Raw genomic sequence first — 19,965 nt, forward strand, 5'->3', positions numbered from 1 at the left:
ACACAGGCATGCACAAATACAGACAGACATGCAAGCAGCAACATTCACCCTTCATCACATACAGCAACAAAGACCCCAGTGTCTTAGAAGGGGCTGAGAAACTCACTTTAAACTATCACTCACACACTGCAAACACACCCACACACCCACAGAGGACTGTGGGTTGTTGGTAAGTGATGTCAGAGTTCAGCGAGGGAGATGAGGTGGAGTGAGTGTTTTGGGGTGAGTGTGTGTCAGAGAGGTGGGAGGGACAGCCTTGTGTGTATAAATACAAGACTGTGATGGACAACAAGCATGAGAAGAAGAGTGTGACGGACACTTGAGGGCACTTGGAGCAATAATTTAGTTGACTTGAATAAGATACGATAAAATCTACGATGGCCAACCACAATGGTAAGTGATTTTCCTTGTCTATCTATCTATCTATCTATCTATCTATCTATCTATATATCTATCTATCTATCGGTCTGTCTTAAATGTTTGTTGTCCACATCTCTTGCTCCCTTTCTCTCTACAGTCCATATAGCAAAATTTATGGGAGTTTGTGATGCATGTAAAAAATGTGCTGATGCATGACTCAACACTTGGATGCGATATGACCCATCCTAATTCCTGCAACAAGTACAAATCTGGCTAGGACGAGGACCAGACTGGCCAAACAGGGCTACATAGTTCAACATTGCAGGAAATACATTTATTCCCTTTGTTGCAGCAAGGTAGATGAGAGGAGGTCTAAATAATTATCATGAAGCAACAGCACGGAAAAATAACTACCGTGGCTCTGTCCAAAGGTAACAATCTGCCTACCAGCACCTCTAAACCTCAGTAATTACTGTAACAGGTCTCTTTGGGGTCTCCCCTAGTTGTCTGGCAATGTCATGGTGACGACAAGACTTTCTTGACCTGGCCAAAAAAAAGTCTGTCACATAAACTCCTGTAAAACCACAGCTTGTCCTTTTTTACAATTTGGTTTTTGTACAAATTAAACAAACACATAGTAGCATATTAATCAGTGAGCTTTGCAGGCAGATCTTATACCTTTGCTGAGAGCCAGACGAGCTGATTCCACTTCTTTTCAGTCTTTATGCTTACCTAAGCTGTCTCCTGGCTGTAGCTTCTGTACAGAGTTGTATTGATCTTCTTTTTAACTGTCTATCTTAACCAAAATGTCCAACTATTTCTTTAAAAACACACTCAAAAAAAAAAAAAAAAAAAGATATGTTGGATTTACTTAGGGTTGCACTTTCAGAGCATTCTCAAAACAGTCCATACAAAAAACAGTACAAAAACTGTACCACAAATTTAAAGAGCACCCTTACAGTACTGAAAAACTCCCTTACTGAAAGCCTGTGTGCAGCATATGTACCGAAGACGACAACTTAGTCCTCAAGTCCAACTCGGGACATGTGACAACCAATATTTTATTTAACACAGCGACAGACATCCCCTGCAGACTGATTGTTTATGTTTGTGTCTGTTAGGTTTGATTTTTGATGTGGATCTGAGAAGTCATGAAAACAACTTGGCTCACCGCACCCGAGAGATTGACAGGGAGCGCTTGATAGTGCGCAGGGGTCAGCCCTTCTCCATCACTCTGCAGTGCTCTGAGTCTCTGCACCCCGAACACCACCTGGAACTTGTCCTGCACCTTGGTGAGTACAGCCTCTCCTGGGTTTCTGATGCTAATCCAATGTAAGTGATTTACTATTTACAAAGGCATGGTGCGCCCAAGCAAGGAGAAATTCACAAAAAAAACCTTACCTGCTAAGTAAACACACACACACACACACACACAGAGTCAGTTGTGGTGTCCAGTACTGGGTCCATCTAACATCGACCCAATACTTGTTAAAGTTTAACCCATGAGCATGAAAAATTGGGGGCACCAATCGCACCCAAAAAATTGTTGTTTTGAAGCCGTTTTAGTGTTTACAGTGTTTCTGCTGACTAATCCAGCCCTACCAATATGTGGTTATTTTGAGCCAGTAACAATGTCATATTTACAGTTATGTAGGGTCATATCATAAGTTGAACCAAAAAGTGTGACTACTTTTACCCATGTAATGTTATTTTTAATCTTTTTGTTAGGTCATTAATTAAACTAAAACTGTGCAATTTTATGACCCAGTATTACTATTATTGTTGTATTCCCATTGGGTGAATGACCAACAGTAAAAAATGGTTATTTTGACATCATCTTTATATTTCTGCATCTTTCTCCCAAAAAACTATTGTTGTTTTTACCCAGTACTCTTTTATCTACATACATAAGTCGTCAATTAAACCAAAAATGTATAGTGTTGTGTTTAGACCACACAAGCTTTTTTTCTTTTTTTTTAAACACAGGAGTTACTTAAAAGAATTACCACCAAGTTATGACATAATATTCAAAACTTGGAGTACAAAATGTGACATGTAAGTTTTTAAAAAAGACAGTTCACTCGACACTTACTATAGGGACACAATATGTCTTCACTTGGGACAGATCATCCCAATCTGTAATATTTCCAAAACAGTTAAGAAAAAAACCCCAGACACAAACAAACAAACATCTAAGAGGATATCTAACCTCTCCTAAAAAATTTTTTTTAAACAGCAGGAATGTAATGAATTTTGTCAGGAATCTAACACTGCAACCTGCAAAAATTCCCAGACTGGGGAAAATTGCTTTGGGTATTTTACGTCAAAGACATAAAAACATTTAAAGCACACATCCACTGCTTCAAGCAGAAATTGACAATCCATTCACAGAGGTGAAAACCTGAGAGATGTTGGTCTTACCTCCAAGCAGAATGATGGAGGGTTCAGACGTCATGGTCTGGACTGTCTGTAGATATATAGTGGCTGGTTTGTTCCAATCTGTAGAATGAGTAACAAGGGCACAAGTTTTGTTTCAACCATGGGACACACACACACACACACACACACACACACACGCATATGAAACAATGGGGTCTGCCCTTAGGTAAGATTTTTTGCACCAATTTGTGAGTTCTGGATCAGTTTATGATGGAAATGTATTTCCCTCACAGACTACTAATGCCATTCCAAGACATCATGCTGATGTCACACTACTTTGTGATGCTGAATTAGATAAATTGCAAGAACATCAAGTGATGATACAACAATCTGTTTTATAAATCAACTTTTTACATATTTCTTCAGGTAAGAGAGACGAGGTGATGATCAAGGCCCAGAAGGGACGTGGAGCGGGAGACAAGTGGTGGTTTGACCACCAGGGAGCGCAGGATGAAATGCTGCTGACTCTGCACAGTCCTGCAAACGCTATCATTGGCCACTACCACCTTGCTGTGTTGATAATGTCACCTGACGGACGAATTTTAGAGAAGACCGACAAAAGTAGCTTCCACCTGCTCTTTAACCCGTGGTGCAAAGGTAAAACAGAAAGCACAGTGAACACACTCTTTGTAATGTGCCTTCTCAATGAGGTCAGACTGACTGCATTCACATGCTACGGCTTGTATCCTTAGAATGTGCCTAATTTCAGCAGAAACAAAACAGACTGGATGTGAATTCTCCATAATTTACATTCAGAAGGTGTTTCTACCCACAAAAGTTTTAACAATACAACAGGTCCCCCGATATCAGTTTTCAACCCATTTGAGCATTTATCGTCATCATTAGTAGCATCAAAACAAATGATGAAAATTTTCTCATTGTCATGTTATCTAATTGAGGCCCTCACACACTTTAAAAAAAATAATATTCACAGTTTATGTTTATGTTTCTCCTTGTTGCTTTCTTCTGTTTCTGTGTGAATGTGTCACTCAGTCTTTAGAGTTTCTAATGTGAAGCATGTTATAAGGAAACAAATCTTTTTCATGAATTAATGATACAGGATGTAAGTGTGCTCATGGTCTTTTGTGTGTCCGTGTGTGTGTGTGTGTGTGTGTGTGTGTGTGTGTGTACCAGATGATGTGGTGTACGTTCCTGATGAGAGTCTGCTCTGGGAGTATATAATGAATGAGGATGGAGTCATTTACATGGGCACCTGGGATTACATCAACAGTATTCCTTGGAATTATGGACAGGTAATTCTCTCTCTCCTTCTCTCTTTCACACACACAGACACACACAGACACACAGACACAGACACACACACACACACACACACACACACACACACATTTATTTTGTGTACTTTTTGGGAAATCACATAGTCTTACTTCAACTTCTAACCCAAAAATCAGCTGTTTCTGAAATGGGGATGTAGCTTTTGTCCATTGGACAAACCGTTTTGAATTAACTGGTCTTTAATCTGAAATATGTCCCTAACGGTAGCCTAATTTTTTGTGTTACGGACCCAAATTGATAGAGGTTATGTCACAGACCCCCATTTGATAAGATTTTCTTCAGGGACTGCCATCTGAAAATATTTTGTTTGTTAGATATGATTAAGACCAGAATTCTATTGTTGTCAACTACAGCTGAGGAGATAGCTGTGGAAGAAAAACCTATGACTCTTACTTACATTGGGCTCACTTCTAGAGTGAATTAACTAGAACTATTCCCCATTTTTCTGGGGACCCCTTGGAACTCCCTCAAGGACTCCTACAAACATACATACACACACACTTATGTGAATGGGCTGAGTATGTGTGTGTCTATCTGGCCAGGTGGCCTGTGTGAACTGTCACAGCAGTGTTAAAGCAGAGACTTGGGGGCTTCAGCTGGATCAGGAAATCTGTTTGTTGGATGGAGAAGACTTCTGGACAGGAGGTGTCAGAATGTAACCAAACCACACAAACAAGGGCTTGTTCCTTCACAGCTCGCTGGGAGGACAGAGAGGAAGACAAACAGATAGATAGACGGCAGAAAGACAGTCAGGAAGTGGTATAACAGATACACACACAGACCGACCAATGGGAGACAAATATAATCTCAAATCTGTTTTCAAGAATGGTTGCAAAATATCCCCTGTTCAACAGCCAATCTTTTCTTTTCTTTGCTCCTGTCTCTGTCTCAGTTTGAAGACTATGTGATGGACATCTGTTTTGAAATCCTGGACAACTCCAAGGATGCCCTGAAAAACTCAAAAATGGACATCGAGCACAGATATGACCCCGTCTATGTCAGCAGGATGATCACTGCGATGGTGAATTTCTCTTCTACTCCTTGCTCAGACAAAACTGACAGTTTGACAACAGAACAGAAAATAACATCTGCATTTAGTTATCTTTATCACTGTGGTAGCCCATATGATACTTTGGTGATTTATCAAAATACAGTTCATCAAAGCATTTATATTCAGTGTTTTAAACACTTAGTATCTTATAGCTCTTTCCCAGTGATACAGCTGTAAAGATGTCTCTTCGACGTGTTGTCTCCACCCATCCAGGTGAACTCCAACGGGGACAGGGGTGTGTTGAGTGGTCGCTGGGAGGAACCGTACACTGACGGAGTCGCACCGCACAGATGGACCGGCAGTGTGCCGATCCTCCAACAGTGGAGCAAGGCCGGGGTGAGGGCAGTGAAATATGGCCAGTGCTGGGTGTTTGCTGCCGTTGCCTGCACAGGTGAGGCTTCCACAGATTTCACTGCTGCATGACTGAATGATCCCAAAGGGTAACAGTAATGAAGATAAAGGAAAACAATTGTTTTCAGGAGTAATTGCTACCGCTTGCATGCTTTTTATAGGAATAATTCAACATTTTGGGCTATACACTTATTTGTTAGATAAAAAGACTGATAACGCTGTCTGTATGGTAGACATAGCTGCAGCCAACAGCCAGCTAACTTAACTTAGTATAAAGTGTGTCCCCGTTTCTCCAAAAATTTAAAGGAATACTTCACCCACCAAATGGCCATATGTATATTAAACACCCACTGCGTGCTACCTTAAATTTGTGAAGAAAACTTTGTTTTTCTTGCATGCCTCCAAGGAAAACGGAGAATCCAAAAAAGTTGAATGTTCTACATGAATTGAAGTCACTGGGGACCACGTCTATCAACAGCAAAAAATCTGTTTACAAACCCTCAACAACTTGCAGTGTAATCCAAGTCTCATTTATTAAGTAATATGCTCAGTACATTCCCAAACACATGCTTTTTCGCTAAAATGTTACAGTATAAAACTTCCCAGTCCTGGGTATTCCTCTAATATTATCAGGCTCAAGCCAGTTTGGGTAGGAAGTAGGTAGAAAGTGGGTGAGAACAAAGGAATGAATTGTCTGATGTGTGCTATCTTCACAGTGCTGCGCTGTCTGGGAATCCCAACACGCCTCATCACCAACTTTTCTTCAGCCCATGATGTCGATGGAAACCTCTCTGTAGACTTCCTGTTGAATGACAGACTGGAGAACTTTGACAGAGGAAACAAGAAAGACAGCAGCTGGTAGGAACACATGCACACACATTGATTTTGAATAAGATTTAGTAGAAGACATCACATCAATTAATGTGACGAATGATTGCCTTCTCTCCTCTTCTTATAATTTTAGGAACTTCCATTGTTGGGTCGAGTCGTGGATGAGGAGAGATGATCTCCCCAAAGGAAATGATGGCTGGCAGGTTTTGGACCCCACCCCTCAAGAACTGAGTGATGGTACATTCCTAATTTTGAACCTAATCTATGTTATTCACCTCTCTCGTTAACTTATCAGTCTATTCACGCTTTACAAGACATTTCTCACCTAATCCACTTTGAACACTAAAAAATTGCACATCCTACCTGCTGACTATCGTCTTTCATCACTATAAACTACTGGATTCCCTTGGTATCATATAAATGTGATCATCAGACAAAATTAGCTTTTTTTAAAAAAAAAAATCAAGTTTATTTCCTGTCACTGCGTCAACTATCTAATGATGCAGGAAGTGCTTAATAAGAAACCCACAACAAGATTAATTTTTGACTCTACAGGTGAGTTTTGCTGTGGTCCGTGTCCAGTGACAGCCATCAAGGAGGGAAATCTGGGGGTGAAGTATGACGCTCCGTTTGTATTCGCTGAAGTGAACGCTGACATCATTTACTGGGTTGTCAAACAAGATGGACAACGGCAGAAGGTTACTGACTCTTGTTTTGTCTTTAATATTTGCTAGAGTTAAAAAGCATCTGCAATTTCTAAGAGCAAATAATTAAAATGATTCAATGATAATGTTGATTGTTATTACTGTTATAGATCAGAGTGGACCAGCGGACTGTGGGGAGGAACATAAGCACCAAGAGTGTTTACGGTGACCACAGAGAAGATGTCACTCTGCACTACAAATATCCTGAGGGTTAGTTTGAAACTTGAACACAGAGTAGATAAAATAGCATCAGTGTTTACACAAACGTATCGCCATTATAATGAAAAACTTGAGTATAACACATTTTTTTAGTTCAGTTTACAGCATTTGCCAACAATATGTAGCCTGCTGATGTTTATTGTAGGTAGGCCTGTCACAATAATTACATTATTTTCTTATTGTACCATGTACGGACATGACCTTGATCATTTTGATGACCTCAACATTGCCCGTTGTGTTTATGTGGGTGTTGACTTACATGAGAATGTCACCATTTTAGCCAACATGAGAACAGCAGGGTTTTCCCAACCATTGTAAGACTTAAGCGCAGTGAATCTTTCTAATTTTTCTCCCCACCCCTGCCTACTTAAGCCTAATAAAACAACACTTCAAAGATGTCACAGAGTGGCTTAGCGGTAGCTGCACTTTTGGAGTGGAAGACATACAGTCCTGATAGCTGTTAGCTTGCCAACCGCTGGCAATACTGAAAGCTGTTTCCCCCCCAACAACTTTATCCTCCACTCCATAAATCCACCAGCAAACTGCCCAGCTCTTAGGCTGGCCTTGGGAGCCGACTGCAGCACACTGGCCAGATTATGGAGGTAACTGCTGTGTCTATTAAGGTCCAGACACATCAAACCGATTTCAGAGAACTAGCAGCGATGAAAGCCCCCTGCTGTGTCACCTGACGTTGCCGTGTCTCAACCAAAGAGTGGCGCATGAACACACTGCAAAGACAGAGCAGACAGCCAAGCAGCATGTACATCCTGTGCCTGCATGAATGAGAGGAAATAATTCTCCAAACCAGCAGATGGCGGTAGTCTGTAATCGTCATTCAAAAAGAGATCCCGGAAGACCGTCTTGATGCTAGGTAGCCAGTTAGCACATTAGGAACACAATCCAATGTTGTAAGAACAGAGCATATTTACCGTGCAACAGTCAGCAATAACACGAACCATCACAAAACATTTCTACTAAGAGCTCAATGGCTAAAAGAGGTAATCTCACCTTGTGTCACAAGTTTGTTTTTGTGTCATTTCCTCTCGACTTTAGCTCTTTGTTTACTTTCCTCACTTCTTGTGCGCTGAGCTGAACAGCCAGTCAGTAATTTCTTTCACCGACGGGCTCTGCTGATTCAACATGCTGAATTGACAAAAAAAAGAAAGAAAGCTAATGGGTGCCAAAAAGGGGCAAAGGTACAGAACCCGCTGCACTGACTAGGGCAACAAATGCTCACCTGACATTCCAACAATGACCGATGGCCAACCGTCGCTTTGGTGTGTCACAGCCTTTAGTTGCAAGAGGAATTACTTGGGTTTTTTTTGTTGGCCAAATTTTGCATAGTTTTGGGCTACTCCTTTAATGGTGATTTTATGTATACTTTATTGTATATATTAACAGGGTATTATATTCTCATTATATCAGTGGCATAAAATGGTCTCAAAATGACGATAGTATCGTTTATTGCAATCAATTCTGGGATAATATATATTGCCCAATCAAAGTAGTTATCGTGACACGCCTAATTGTAAGAATTTGTTTTATGTGATATTAAAGAAATCATACAACTGATTGAGCATGTAACTGATGAACACTAATTTGTGTAATATCTGCTTAGAGTAATCTGTTTAGACTCATGATTAGAGTTAGTTGACATGGACCAACATCTTCTTCACAGGCTCCAAGAAGGAGAGAGAGGTGTATGAGAAGGCGGGACGCCGGGTCACAGAGCCGACCAATGGGAGCATAGAACCAGGACAACTGAAGCTGTTAATCAAGCATGCTAAGCCTGTTTTTGGGACAGACTTTGATGTGATTGTTGAGGTATGCCATGGTCAGACTGCAGCTAAATGAACTGATGGACGGATGAAATGATAAAATGAGTAGATTAATCACACAGTGAATTTTCTCATGTGTCCTCTTGAAGTCTGTTTGATTTACGGGCATTTAATGGAACAAGATCAGAGTGATCACCTATAGTGGTCAATCCATTCATCAAGTCATGCATCTATTCTGTCTACAGGTGAAGAATGAAGGAGACAGAGATGCTCATGCTCAGCTGACCGTGCTGGTCATGGCTGTAACTTATAATTCTCGCCACCGGGGAGAGTGCGAGAGACAAACAATCAGTGTGACTGTACCCGCCCACAGTGGTTAGTAGCTCAAATAAACCTACAAAAGTCTCTGGTGTAGACATAGTGTAAAACATCAGTGATCAGATATCTGCACACTTTCTCCTGTTCTCATATTGCAGCAACACGATGTAACATTTTCCTGTTTAACACTGTGTGTGTATGTGTGTTCAGCCCACAAAGAAGTACTACGTCTGCGCTATGACGACTATGTCAGGTGTGTCTCTGCGGATCATCTGATCAGGGTGAAAGCCTTCTTAGAGGCTCCAGGGGAGAGCGAACCCCTCTTGACTGTCGCCAACATCCCACTGAGCATGCCTGAACTCCTCATACAGGTAGGTAAACACTGACCACAGCCAGAGGTCATAGTTGGACCATGAAAGCATTTATAAAGTTTATAATGCTCGTCTAATTTGTGTCTACTATTCACTATTCAAGTGTGCAGGTCTCTTTCAATCTCAGTTAAAATAAGGTATACGTTAAGCTAGGAGAGCACTGGCCTAAAGAGTTTGATGTTTCTTATATGAGATTTAACTGCATAAGAAACATCCCACAGATCATCAATAGACAAAGATTCAACAGCCATATGGAAAATAAATAAATATGTGACTACAAATTACAGAAGTTTTAGCTTTTAAAATGTTTTTCCATACCCATACCTAGATTAGGTTAATGTGTAAAACAACACCAGGATGTATTCACAATCACCTGAAAGCTCCTTGGATTTCTAAGGTAGTTTCCATCACAGGTACCATTTTAAGAACTCAGGATACCTGGAATTTCCTAGCCCCAAAAACTTGCTGCTCTGAGAGAAGTATTTTTAGATTTCACAATGGCTCATGTTGTTTCCTTATACGTGACATTTGTGTCAAACAGTGCTGTTGTTTTTATGTTACTGAACTAATTTGCCAGATTTTTACAGTTCTTCAGATGCAGACATATAAGGACATTTAAGGCATTTCTGGACCGGAGGAACTTTTTCAAAGTTCAAAGAACATAGTTCTAAGAACCCCACTTTTTATTGTGTTCACACCACAAGAACTAGGAACGCTTGTAGTTCTTAGAACACCGTTTTGAGGAACTTAATAGCTCCTATTTAAGAGCAAGTACTCCAGTATTCCAGCACAAGAGAAACTATGAATGACGTACGTATATGTTGATCAGTCAAACCCAAGCCAATGCAGCACCGGAAACTGCCATTTTTAAGAACCTGTTAGCCAGATAAACAACAGACAACACAAAACACAAACAACAGTTTGGAATGAAAAAGAAAATGGGTCTAGAGTGATCATCAAAGCGAAAAAGGCCAGCTTAGGGTACGCCACTTCACTAGTACGACTAGCAGTGTGAATGCATATAGAAAAAAAGCCTTGAAGGTATGTCGTTGTCAGGGGAACTTCCCAGTGGGCAGTTCCTCACAGGGAGTCCCATAGATTTAATACCTAGATACCAGATGGCAAGATGGCGCCTAGTCATTCCAATGGAATTGCTTGCGAGTTTCTGGGTTTACTTCTGTGGTATGCGGCCCCGCCCACGAGTCTCGCTTGGCTCATAGACTTTACTTTGCAATGATGTTGTGGATTTTTAAATCGTTTTTCTCGTCTCCGGGAAAGTTTTACAAATACAGAACGTCCATTGAACAAAAATTCATAATAGACAGAGTCATAATTGATCTTTGCAGTTCGACATGTCCTGTCAACAGTTTTACAGATATCTTTTTTTATAATAATAGTCTATGGGGAAAATGCTTTTTGGGCCTTAGAGATTTTTCACTGCAGTACTGTGAGTGGCCACTGGCAAGACTTTGTTGCAAGGCTGAGCAGTGTTCCTTGGGGCCTGGGGAGTCCCCAGAACTGTTTGGTTCAAAGACGACTTAAGTTCTTGTTTAAGTCCCTGTGGCTGTGTAATATCTGAAAACAGGCATTGTCCCCACAGAATCCACCAGTCTCTGGAAGCCTTTTAATGTTTTATGTTTCCAGATTGGAAACTATGATGTCCTACACTGTAACTTGTAATGTGAACATAGAGCTGTCTCCTTTTTCTTCAGGTGCCTGGAAAGGCTGTTGTATGGGAACCAGTGACAGCCTACATCTCCTTCACCAATCCTCTACCAGTTCCTCTGAGGGGTGGTGTGTTCACTGTGGAGGGGGCTGGCCTCCTGTCGGCCACTGAGATTCCTCTTAAGTAAGTACTGAGTTAGCCACCTTCACTATGATGCTTGTGCAGAGAACTGACAGGAGTTAAGCCGACTTAAAACATCTAGCATACATTTAAAAATGAAGTCTAGACTGGCCTCCAAAAAGTGTTAAGTCTATGTTGGAAGCCCAGTGAATCACAATGGGAAATTTCAGTTCAAGAACTAGCTTTTGTAGACAAACTAACAGTGTTTGATCAGTTGGTCTTGTTGTCTGGCACCTTCCAGAGTGAAACAAACAATTAACTGTTACCTTCATTGCCATTCATGCTCCCCTGAGGATGACCCTCAATTTGTCACTTAGGTTAATGACAGAACTTCAAATTAATACAATAAAATAAAGCATTGCTGTTTTTTCTTTCAGTGGTAATATATCTCCTGGCCAGAAGATTTCTGTCAAGCTCTCGTTCTCACCTGTGCGCACCGGGGTCAGGAAGCTCCTGGTGGACTTTGATTCTGACAGACTGAAGGACGTAAAGGGAGTCGCCACTGTGGTTGTCCGCAAGAAATACTTCCTGTAATTACTTGACCTTGTATGTGAGATAAAGTGACATTTCCCAGATGTGAGAGGAGGAGCTCTGTTCGAATGCAAAAGTATTTCAAGTATAAAAGTGAAATGTTTATGCACATAAATTCTATTAGCTGTATTGTATGTATAGTTGTATCTTCCAGGATGAATGTGACCATGTCCAAAAAAGAAGTACCAAGCACAGTATTAGTTTAATGAACTTAAAGCCACTATTTTTCAGATCTGAACATTTCTGACTTTGCATTATGCCTGGCACCACAGGTTCCCACATGGAAATGAATAAAACACAACAGGTGACAGCCTCTAGATGGCAAACAGAATGGTTTTTATTTTTTCATTTTGCTCCTTTGTACCATTTTATTTCTTGTATTTCTTACTTGCACCAAATTTAACAAGTTTCCCTCTCTTTGTACCCTCCTCCAAATCACTGCTGTTATTTGTGCCTTGTGAAATGAAATGAAAACCATTAGGACCCTCAGCCGTGAGATGCAGGGTTAAAAAAAGTGCTATATGCTTGTTGAATGATTTTACAGAATCTGTTGTTGTATGTTTTGTTACTTAATTACATCTTTGCACTGTTTCCAATCCCATTTTAGTCAAAATATGATTGGAAGAAACTACATTTTTTTCATACAGTTTAATGCTAATATGTATGCATTTTTTGAATAGTTCTGTGTGTTCAAGCTGATATAAAACATTTGCGCATTATGCTTTCAATAAAAAACATTTCACCAGTGTTCATTTGACCTGACATGTTATTAACGCTGATGTCTGAGCTAGATGATGTGTTGGCTGTCTGCAACATTATTTAAACTGTACAGAGCAAACTATTCTACTAAGACTTTAATAATGTCAGTTGAAGAGATGGAATTAGAAATAAAGAGTCTAGAAACATAAGATTTACAAGTACACTGTACCTCTGTGATTTAAAGGATGTGTTGCCATCATCTGCAGGGACTGGATTAAGTTAAACTGTCAGTATTGTTTTTGCAGTGAGTAGAAAAGATCGTCACCATCACAGTGATCATCCTCCTGACATAGACAGGGTCAGACCTGTGCTCCATGTCCATTTCTGAGCATTTAAGGGCATCCTCAGAGCTGTCTAGGACTTCAAGACAGACACCGCATGGTCTCATAGGCTTCTCAACCTTTTTTAAACAGATTTCAAATTACATTTATTTCCCTTTGGTTGCTCTGTGAGTATGTGTCTGTTACGCCGCCTCCTGTCTGTCTGTCTATCTGCCATCTATCTGTTTGTCTTCCTCTCTGTCCTCCCAGCGAGCTGTGAAGGAACAAGCCCTTGTTTGTGTGGTTTGGTTGCATTCTGACACCTCCTGTCCAGAACTTTCCTCAATCCAATAAACAGATTTCCTGATCCAGCCGAAGCCCCCGATGCTCTACTGTCACACTGCTGTGACAATTCACACAGGCAACCTGGCCCTGACAGATGCACACATACTCAGCTCATTCACATAAGTGTGTGTGTACGTGTGTGTCTGAGTCTGTGCATGTCTGTTTAGAATTACCTGTTCACAATCCAAGGGAACATTGTTGATGTAATGCCAGGTGCCCAGGTAAATGATTCCATTTTTAATTATAATAAACTCCTAGAGCAGAATCTCATCAGGGAGATACACCACCACCATCTGGTACACAAACACAAACACACACCAAAGAATACCATGAGTACACTTTTGTTGTATTGTTGCTTTCAGCTTTCCGGAGAACTGCTCATCCAAACAACTTTACTCTCGACACTGCTTATTTGAGTCCTGAGCAATACACCTGCCATAACATAGTTTTGTCACACACCCAAGTCGTGGCTACTTGTGTTCAGAAACACCACTAACACACACTCTTGTTCACTGGAAAAATTATAGGGGCAGACTTTATCATTAGGCAAGGTTCACAACTGCTTGGGGCCCTAAACAAGTCATAGATTTATTATCTTTAGATACAAGAAATATTAAATTATGTTACTACTATAAGTCATTGTACCCCAAAATAACATACAAAAGGCCCTCACGGCACTTTAAAAAAATGAAACTCAACTATACATACTCACTGTGCACTTCTACTTCAGAGGAAAACATTGTACTACATTTACCTGACAGAGACATATTACTGGTTACGTTGCAGATTCAGATTTTACTCACAAAATATAACAATTAAAATATAATGCATTATTTTTTATTAAACTATCCAGCATTTCATTAGAGATTAAAGCTCCACCTTAAACAGACACTAAGTAAATGTGGGGACATAGTCTTATGTTCTACAAATATAAGGGCTTAACTAAACTAAACCAAGAAATTAAGTTTGTAAGCACAGGGTGCTACCTATTGGAAAAGGTTAAGAAAGCACCTCACATGATAAAAGTTTACAGTGTATTTTAGGCCCTGAATAAGATCAGTGAACATGACCAAATCTTGTATGCTTACATTGTTTTAGAGACTTTTTCTTGGTCAATTTTATCCTCCTCTGTTTCTACTGAGCGTATAGTATACAGAATTATTGTGGCTAAATTATGGTATCATGAAACAGAGATGAGAACCAGGAGAAGCAGTACTTCTGTCTGATTATGGGGGGCTCGAAATGGACCAATAAATATTTCTATCTTCTACCAACAGGCTGGAGTAGAAACTAAGACCACGAATTGAACTTCAGTCAAATGATCAGCTGTTACCAGGACACTCTAGTTATTATATGTTTTAAAAAACACATTATTGTCATATGTCATAGATATACTTGATTATAATTGTCCCTTAAATCGATGAGTAGTTGCTTGAGGTTTTAGTGAATCACCACCTCCTCAGTGTCACTGCTCATGATCATTACTTTGCTCTTTCTCCAAAAAGCGGAGAGAATCTCCAGTGATCAGAATAAATTAATTTGTTGAAGCCACATCAGCTGACTAGATTGTGTGTGGGGTCACACTCTGAACTTGAACTCTCTTTACCAGCAGCACGAATACAATTCAGGACGTTGACTGCACCTCTCCCTGTTAGTAAGAATTAGGTCAGATTCCTGTGAAATGCCGACTGTCCATATCACCAGTGGTTAGAGAGCAGTAGTACAGATTACTCATGTAATCTACAAGAGAACATTGTCTTCCTTAGCCTTCTCGTGAGTTCACACGTTTATACTGTCTGAACCTAGTAAGGGCTGAAAGTGATTTCTGATGAACAAACCTAAATCAAAATATTGAATTGCTCACTTCTAGGTCAAACTACTCTATTGTGCCTGATAACTGATGAGTGAGGACGAATCACCATTTCACAGTGCACAACAGAGTCCTGCTAACTCAGTGTAAAACTTTTTTTTACTAAAACTTTGTTGCAAGATCTAAAAACACAAAAAAGAGATATGAGATATCTATTAGGTATAGCTACAAGTGAGATATATGGATCACTATATATTTATTATGTTGATCTATTCTGTACACACCACATCTATTGCATTTCTATGCATCCGGGAAGAGGGATCCCTCCTTAGTTGCTCTACTTGAGGTTCCTGCCATTTCCCCCCCTGTTAAATCATTCTTTGGGGGGAGTTTTTCCTCATCCACTTTGAGGACAGATGGATGGCAACTTCTGATTTGTGATACTGGGCTTTATAAATAAAACTGAATGGAATTGAAGAAGGAAATCATTGGTTTCAGGCTGATTGGGCAAAGAGGCCAGCTTGTCTTATGAAACTGATCTACTTGCATAGTTCTTGCACACTCAATACACCTGCATTAAACCGCTTTGGAGACAAGCCTCAGCTAAATAAATGTAATGTAATATAATATAATAAACTACATTGTCATTTCCTTCTAAAATACAAGCCACTAAAAACAGTCAGACTATTCCAGAATATGATGATGCTTTCAGAAATCAAGTTATTGTTGGCAACGATCGATTACTGTAGACAAGTGTTTGTGCAACTACAGCTAAATCACCAGCAGAGGGAGTAAGAGCGCCATGCATAAAGTTGAGCTGCTTATGTTACTAAGCCACAAAACAGAATAACCCTGCCTTCCCGCTGAACAAATGACGTGGTAGTAGTAAGAATACATAAATACAAGATCACAATAAATAGACTAAAAAAAAAAAAAAAACAGGAAAAGTACAACGGCAGTATCTACATAGGTTAAGGATTTAATATACGTTATACAAGTCAGGATGGCCGAGCGGTCTAAGGCGCTGCGTTCAGGTCGCAGTCTCCCCTGGAGGCGTGGGTTCGAATCCCACTTCTGACAAATACTTTTCACAGTGACAGTTCAACATTGCTCCGACAATAGCGTGCCTTAAAATGGGTTCACAATAAAGTGCTGAATATTAAACTGTATAGGGACATTACTCCACATTCCCAAAACTTCTACTTCAGTACGTGTTAATTTACATTTACTTTTTACATTTTTACAGCCTGTCTTGTTCCCTCTTCTGTGTGAACAACTTGCAGTTCAGTAGAAGTTTCACTGACTTTTTGTCACAGAGCACAGACTTCAGTGTTTTGTTTTTTTTTTGTTTTTTTTTAACAAGATCTGGCTAGTGCAGACAGGCTCTTTTTGGCACAATTTTAAAGAAGACCCATTATAGTAATTTTGATGATATATCACTATTCTAAGCTTAGATCTTGTTACGCTACCTCAAGGAAGCAAATGTCACACATGATGCGTGGAAGGACTGTCGGACGTTTAAAAATTCAACAATTATTTCTGTTTTTACAGTTTTTTACAGGGCTGTGCATAGACATTTTGGGGGGAGGTGCTCAAGCAAAAAGAAGGGCACCTCCCTCATGATTATTTATAAAAAACAAAATAAAATTAAAGTTATATACAGTGGCATATCTTTTACTTACTTACATATGTATTTATTTCAATACCCATGCACTCGTGGTGGGTTTAATGTCATAACAGTGACAAACAATGCCAAGGCTTATTGGAAATGATATCGTTACCTGGCTGCATGCCATCAGTGACGGCATGTCAGGGAAACATGGATGCTGCTCCACAGGGTGCTCGATTTGTTTGCGTTTATTCTGCTGGCTGTGACAACGGGAGTCGAGGAGAAAGGGGCTCATGCATTCTAGCAGGATTAGCACTCAAATGCAGTTGTTGGGCATTACAACTTGCTTGATGCTATGAGCGAAATCAAAAAACACTAAAATATAAGATTAGAAAAAGAAATACAAAAAAAGTCTAACAAAAAGGCCACTTAGCTAGTCCATCTGTGCTCGTGCCTGCTAAATGGAGTAATTTGTTGATTTTTTATTTTTTTTTAATCAAGACAACATGCCTTTAATGCCTGCTTGCCATTCGTGGAGTTCAGAGGCCATTAGACCAAGTACACAGGACCAGGCTCACTGTCAAGGGCAAAGGGTACAGATGGTCCACGCCAAAGGCCAAGGAGGGGCCCATGAAAAGGTCTATGGTTGACTTTTAAATGGGATCAAGTTAAGCAATTTACTTACTGACTTAAATCACTGGCAATAGAAGTTATGTGTATTTATATGATAAATAAATGCAATTTTATAATCAAAACACATTTCACGTGCCATCTGATGCTCCCACCCCCCCTGCCGGTACTGTGTAATGGCACTGTCCATCTGACGTGGGACAGGTGCATGAAAATAAATAAATAAACAACTGCGGTATGGGGCTCGGTTTTAAAGTTACAGTGATCAAGCTACAGTTATCATAAGGACCTAAGGCATCCATTGGTACCAACCAAGTTAAGCTATCTTGTCAGAAAGGGTGCTAAATAATGCTCAGAACAGTCTTGGAATTTCAAAATTGGTATAATTGGAAAATTGAGTGTTTACAACCCTATTCTCTTTACACTATTTCAGTCCTGCACACAATTTGACCAATATATGATTAAAGTAGCCCTCAAGATTGAATGAATAAATTAAGAAAAAATATATTTGTTCACTCCTGTTTGGTCTCCTTGCTCGTTGGGTGTGGATGAGGGGCACACTTTGGCACACTAACGGCTGGCCTGCATCATTCTAGTGAATGGATTTGCAATGGTGTAGGACCTCTCTATTTTTCTGACCATTCAACAACTTGCACTACTTGTCACATTCACACACTGGGGGCCAAGGCTACTCCGTTAAACATTCACCCACACTTGCACTCATACTCAATTGAAGCAATTTGGGGTTCAGTTTGTTGCCCAAGGATACTTAGGCATGTGGACTAGAGGAGCCAGGAATAGAACCACTGATTTTTGGTTTAGTGGACAACCCGTTCTACCTCCTGAGCCACCACGGGCCTGATTTCTTCTGGTTTGCAGGATTTATTATGGCAAAATGTCCATTATTTGTTTTTTTTTCTTCTGGGTTTTAAATATTAATTATGTGCAAAGAGATCTAATCTGACTGGCTCAATCGACGGGCCGGAGTTGGCCCGTGGGCAGCCAGTTGAACAGACCTGCTGTATGGGATCTGTTCCCAGTGACTATATGAACACTTAACTGTAAGGGGAAAAAAAGCCAGAAATAAGTGAACATGCAGTATTTAAATACAAAGCAGAAGCCAGAATATTTTAAAACAACAGATTGGTTGTCATAATTTTCAAAGTGATGTCAAAACAGCCTTCACCGCCCTACCTGTCAGTGGTTATTTTTCTCATCCCCTTTCATTTATTGATGAAAACATTTTTCCAGTTCTACTTCTGTCTACCTTCACTGGCTTTTCGCCAACATTCTGCTTTGATAAGAATGTAGAGATGTAATAAGCAGCATGGAGTCATAATTTCACTGTACAAAAAACAGTTGTAGAACTTGACTTGCTATACTTCATTTATAGAGAATGCAAATGCTTATGACCTTGGAGCCTCATGTTTGAATACTCTGCTTAGAGAATATTATTGCTTCAGTTAAGTTGGCTTGCACAGAATTGGTATGGTATCAGTCAGTGACAATGCAGAGTAAGATGCTTTTAATAAAGTATGTAAAAGGGATACACCAGCTATTTAGACAAATAAAAAGAATGGTCAAATCAATGCAACAGTGCCCAAGATATCCTGACCTATAGCCCCTACCTTGAGGATGCTTTCAGGTTTTTGTTTTTTTTTCTTTTTAAAGGTTGAATATACTGATGTACAGAGTTAAAAATATAGGATCAAATAAAATTAAAAGTATAAATATAGCCTATACATACACATAATATGTAGATGAGAATGGTAGCACCACTGGTAGTACTGGTGCTACTAACTTTCTCAGCTGGGCACACCCTTATTTTGTTACTATAAACAGTTAAAAACAAAATTATACGATAGCCAATAAAATAAAATAATTGAAAAATGTAATACTCTGTCTGTTTTCACCACTCCTCACCTCGCTCAATGCCCAACCCACAGCTCTGATTCTGAGTCTGATTGGTTACATTTCATGAATAACAGCCTAATAACACTAAAGGCTGCCGTGCCACAGACTAGTCAAGAGACTGGAATTGCTGCTCGGTCAGTGAGCGGAGCTGTGTGTCGAAAGGCAGTGGATATTACAGAAGTTGTGATAAACATCATAACCCTCCACACTGAAGCTGCAATAACACCCAGTGTTTCCGCTGGTAACATTCTGCTGTTAGTAATAGTAGTTACTGGGTGTAACTTCAGTTGTGTGAGTTTGAGAACTGCAGGAAGAGGAAGGAGTGAGATGGCGTCTGGATGCAGTGACATTTGACTGTAACGTTACATCTTTATTTTACAGTCAGTGCTTGAATTCAAATAAACACAAGAAGTTTGTGCTCTAGAAAAGGATCAGCACTCCGTGAATAACCTCCTAAGCCCTATGATAAGCTATTATGGCAAGGCTTAACTATACAGACCAGTGAGCAGCGATAACTATCATGTCTTTGGGGTCATCAGTTGA

At 40.0% G+C, this 19,965-nt stretch overlaps 1 protein-coding gene and 1 non-coding gene across 2 annotated transcripts; both read left to right on the top strand.

The window, feature by feature from the left end:
- Positions 1-252: 252 nt before the first annotated feature.
- LOC126407476 (protein-glutamine gamma-glutamyltransferase 2-like) lies at positions 253-12,842 on the top strand. The gene is made up of 15 exons (XM_050072394.1): positions 253-393; positions 1,482-1,652; positions 3,166-3,396; positions 3,934-4,052; positions 4,988-5,116; positions 5,360-5,537; positions 6,214-6,355; positions 6,462-6,565; positions 6,884-7,026; positions 7,143-7,242; positions 8,930-9,075; positions 9,275-9,404; positions 9,558-9,718; positions 11,431-11,567; positions 11,942-12,842. Exons 1-15 carry the CDS (start codon positions 378-380, stop codon positions 12,096-12,098), a joined length of 2,064 nt encoding a protein of 687 aa, XP_049928351.1. The 5' UTR covers positions 253-377; the 3' UTR covers positions 12,099-12,842.
- Positions 12,843-16,266: 3,424 nt separating this feature from the next.
- Positions 16,267-16,349, top strand: trnal-cag (transfer RNA leucine (anticodon CAG)). Its single transcript has one exon. It is a non-coding gene; the product is annotated as a tRNA-Leu (tRNA).
- The last annotated feature ends 3,616 nt before the right edge of the window (positions 16,350-19,965 follow it).

Source organism: Epinephelus moara, chromosome 20, assembly GCF_006386435.1.
Source record: "Epinephelus moara isolate mb chromosome 20, YSFRI_EMoa_1.0, whole genome shotgun sequence".
Lineage (NCBI taxonomy): Eukaryota > Metazoa > Chordata > Actinopteri > Perciformes > Serranidae > Epinephelus > Epinephelus moara.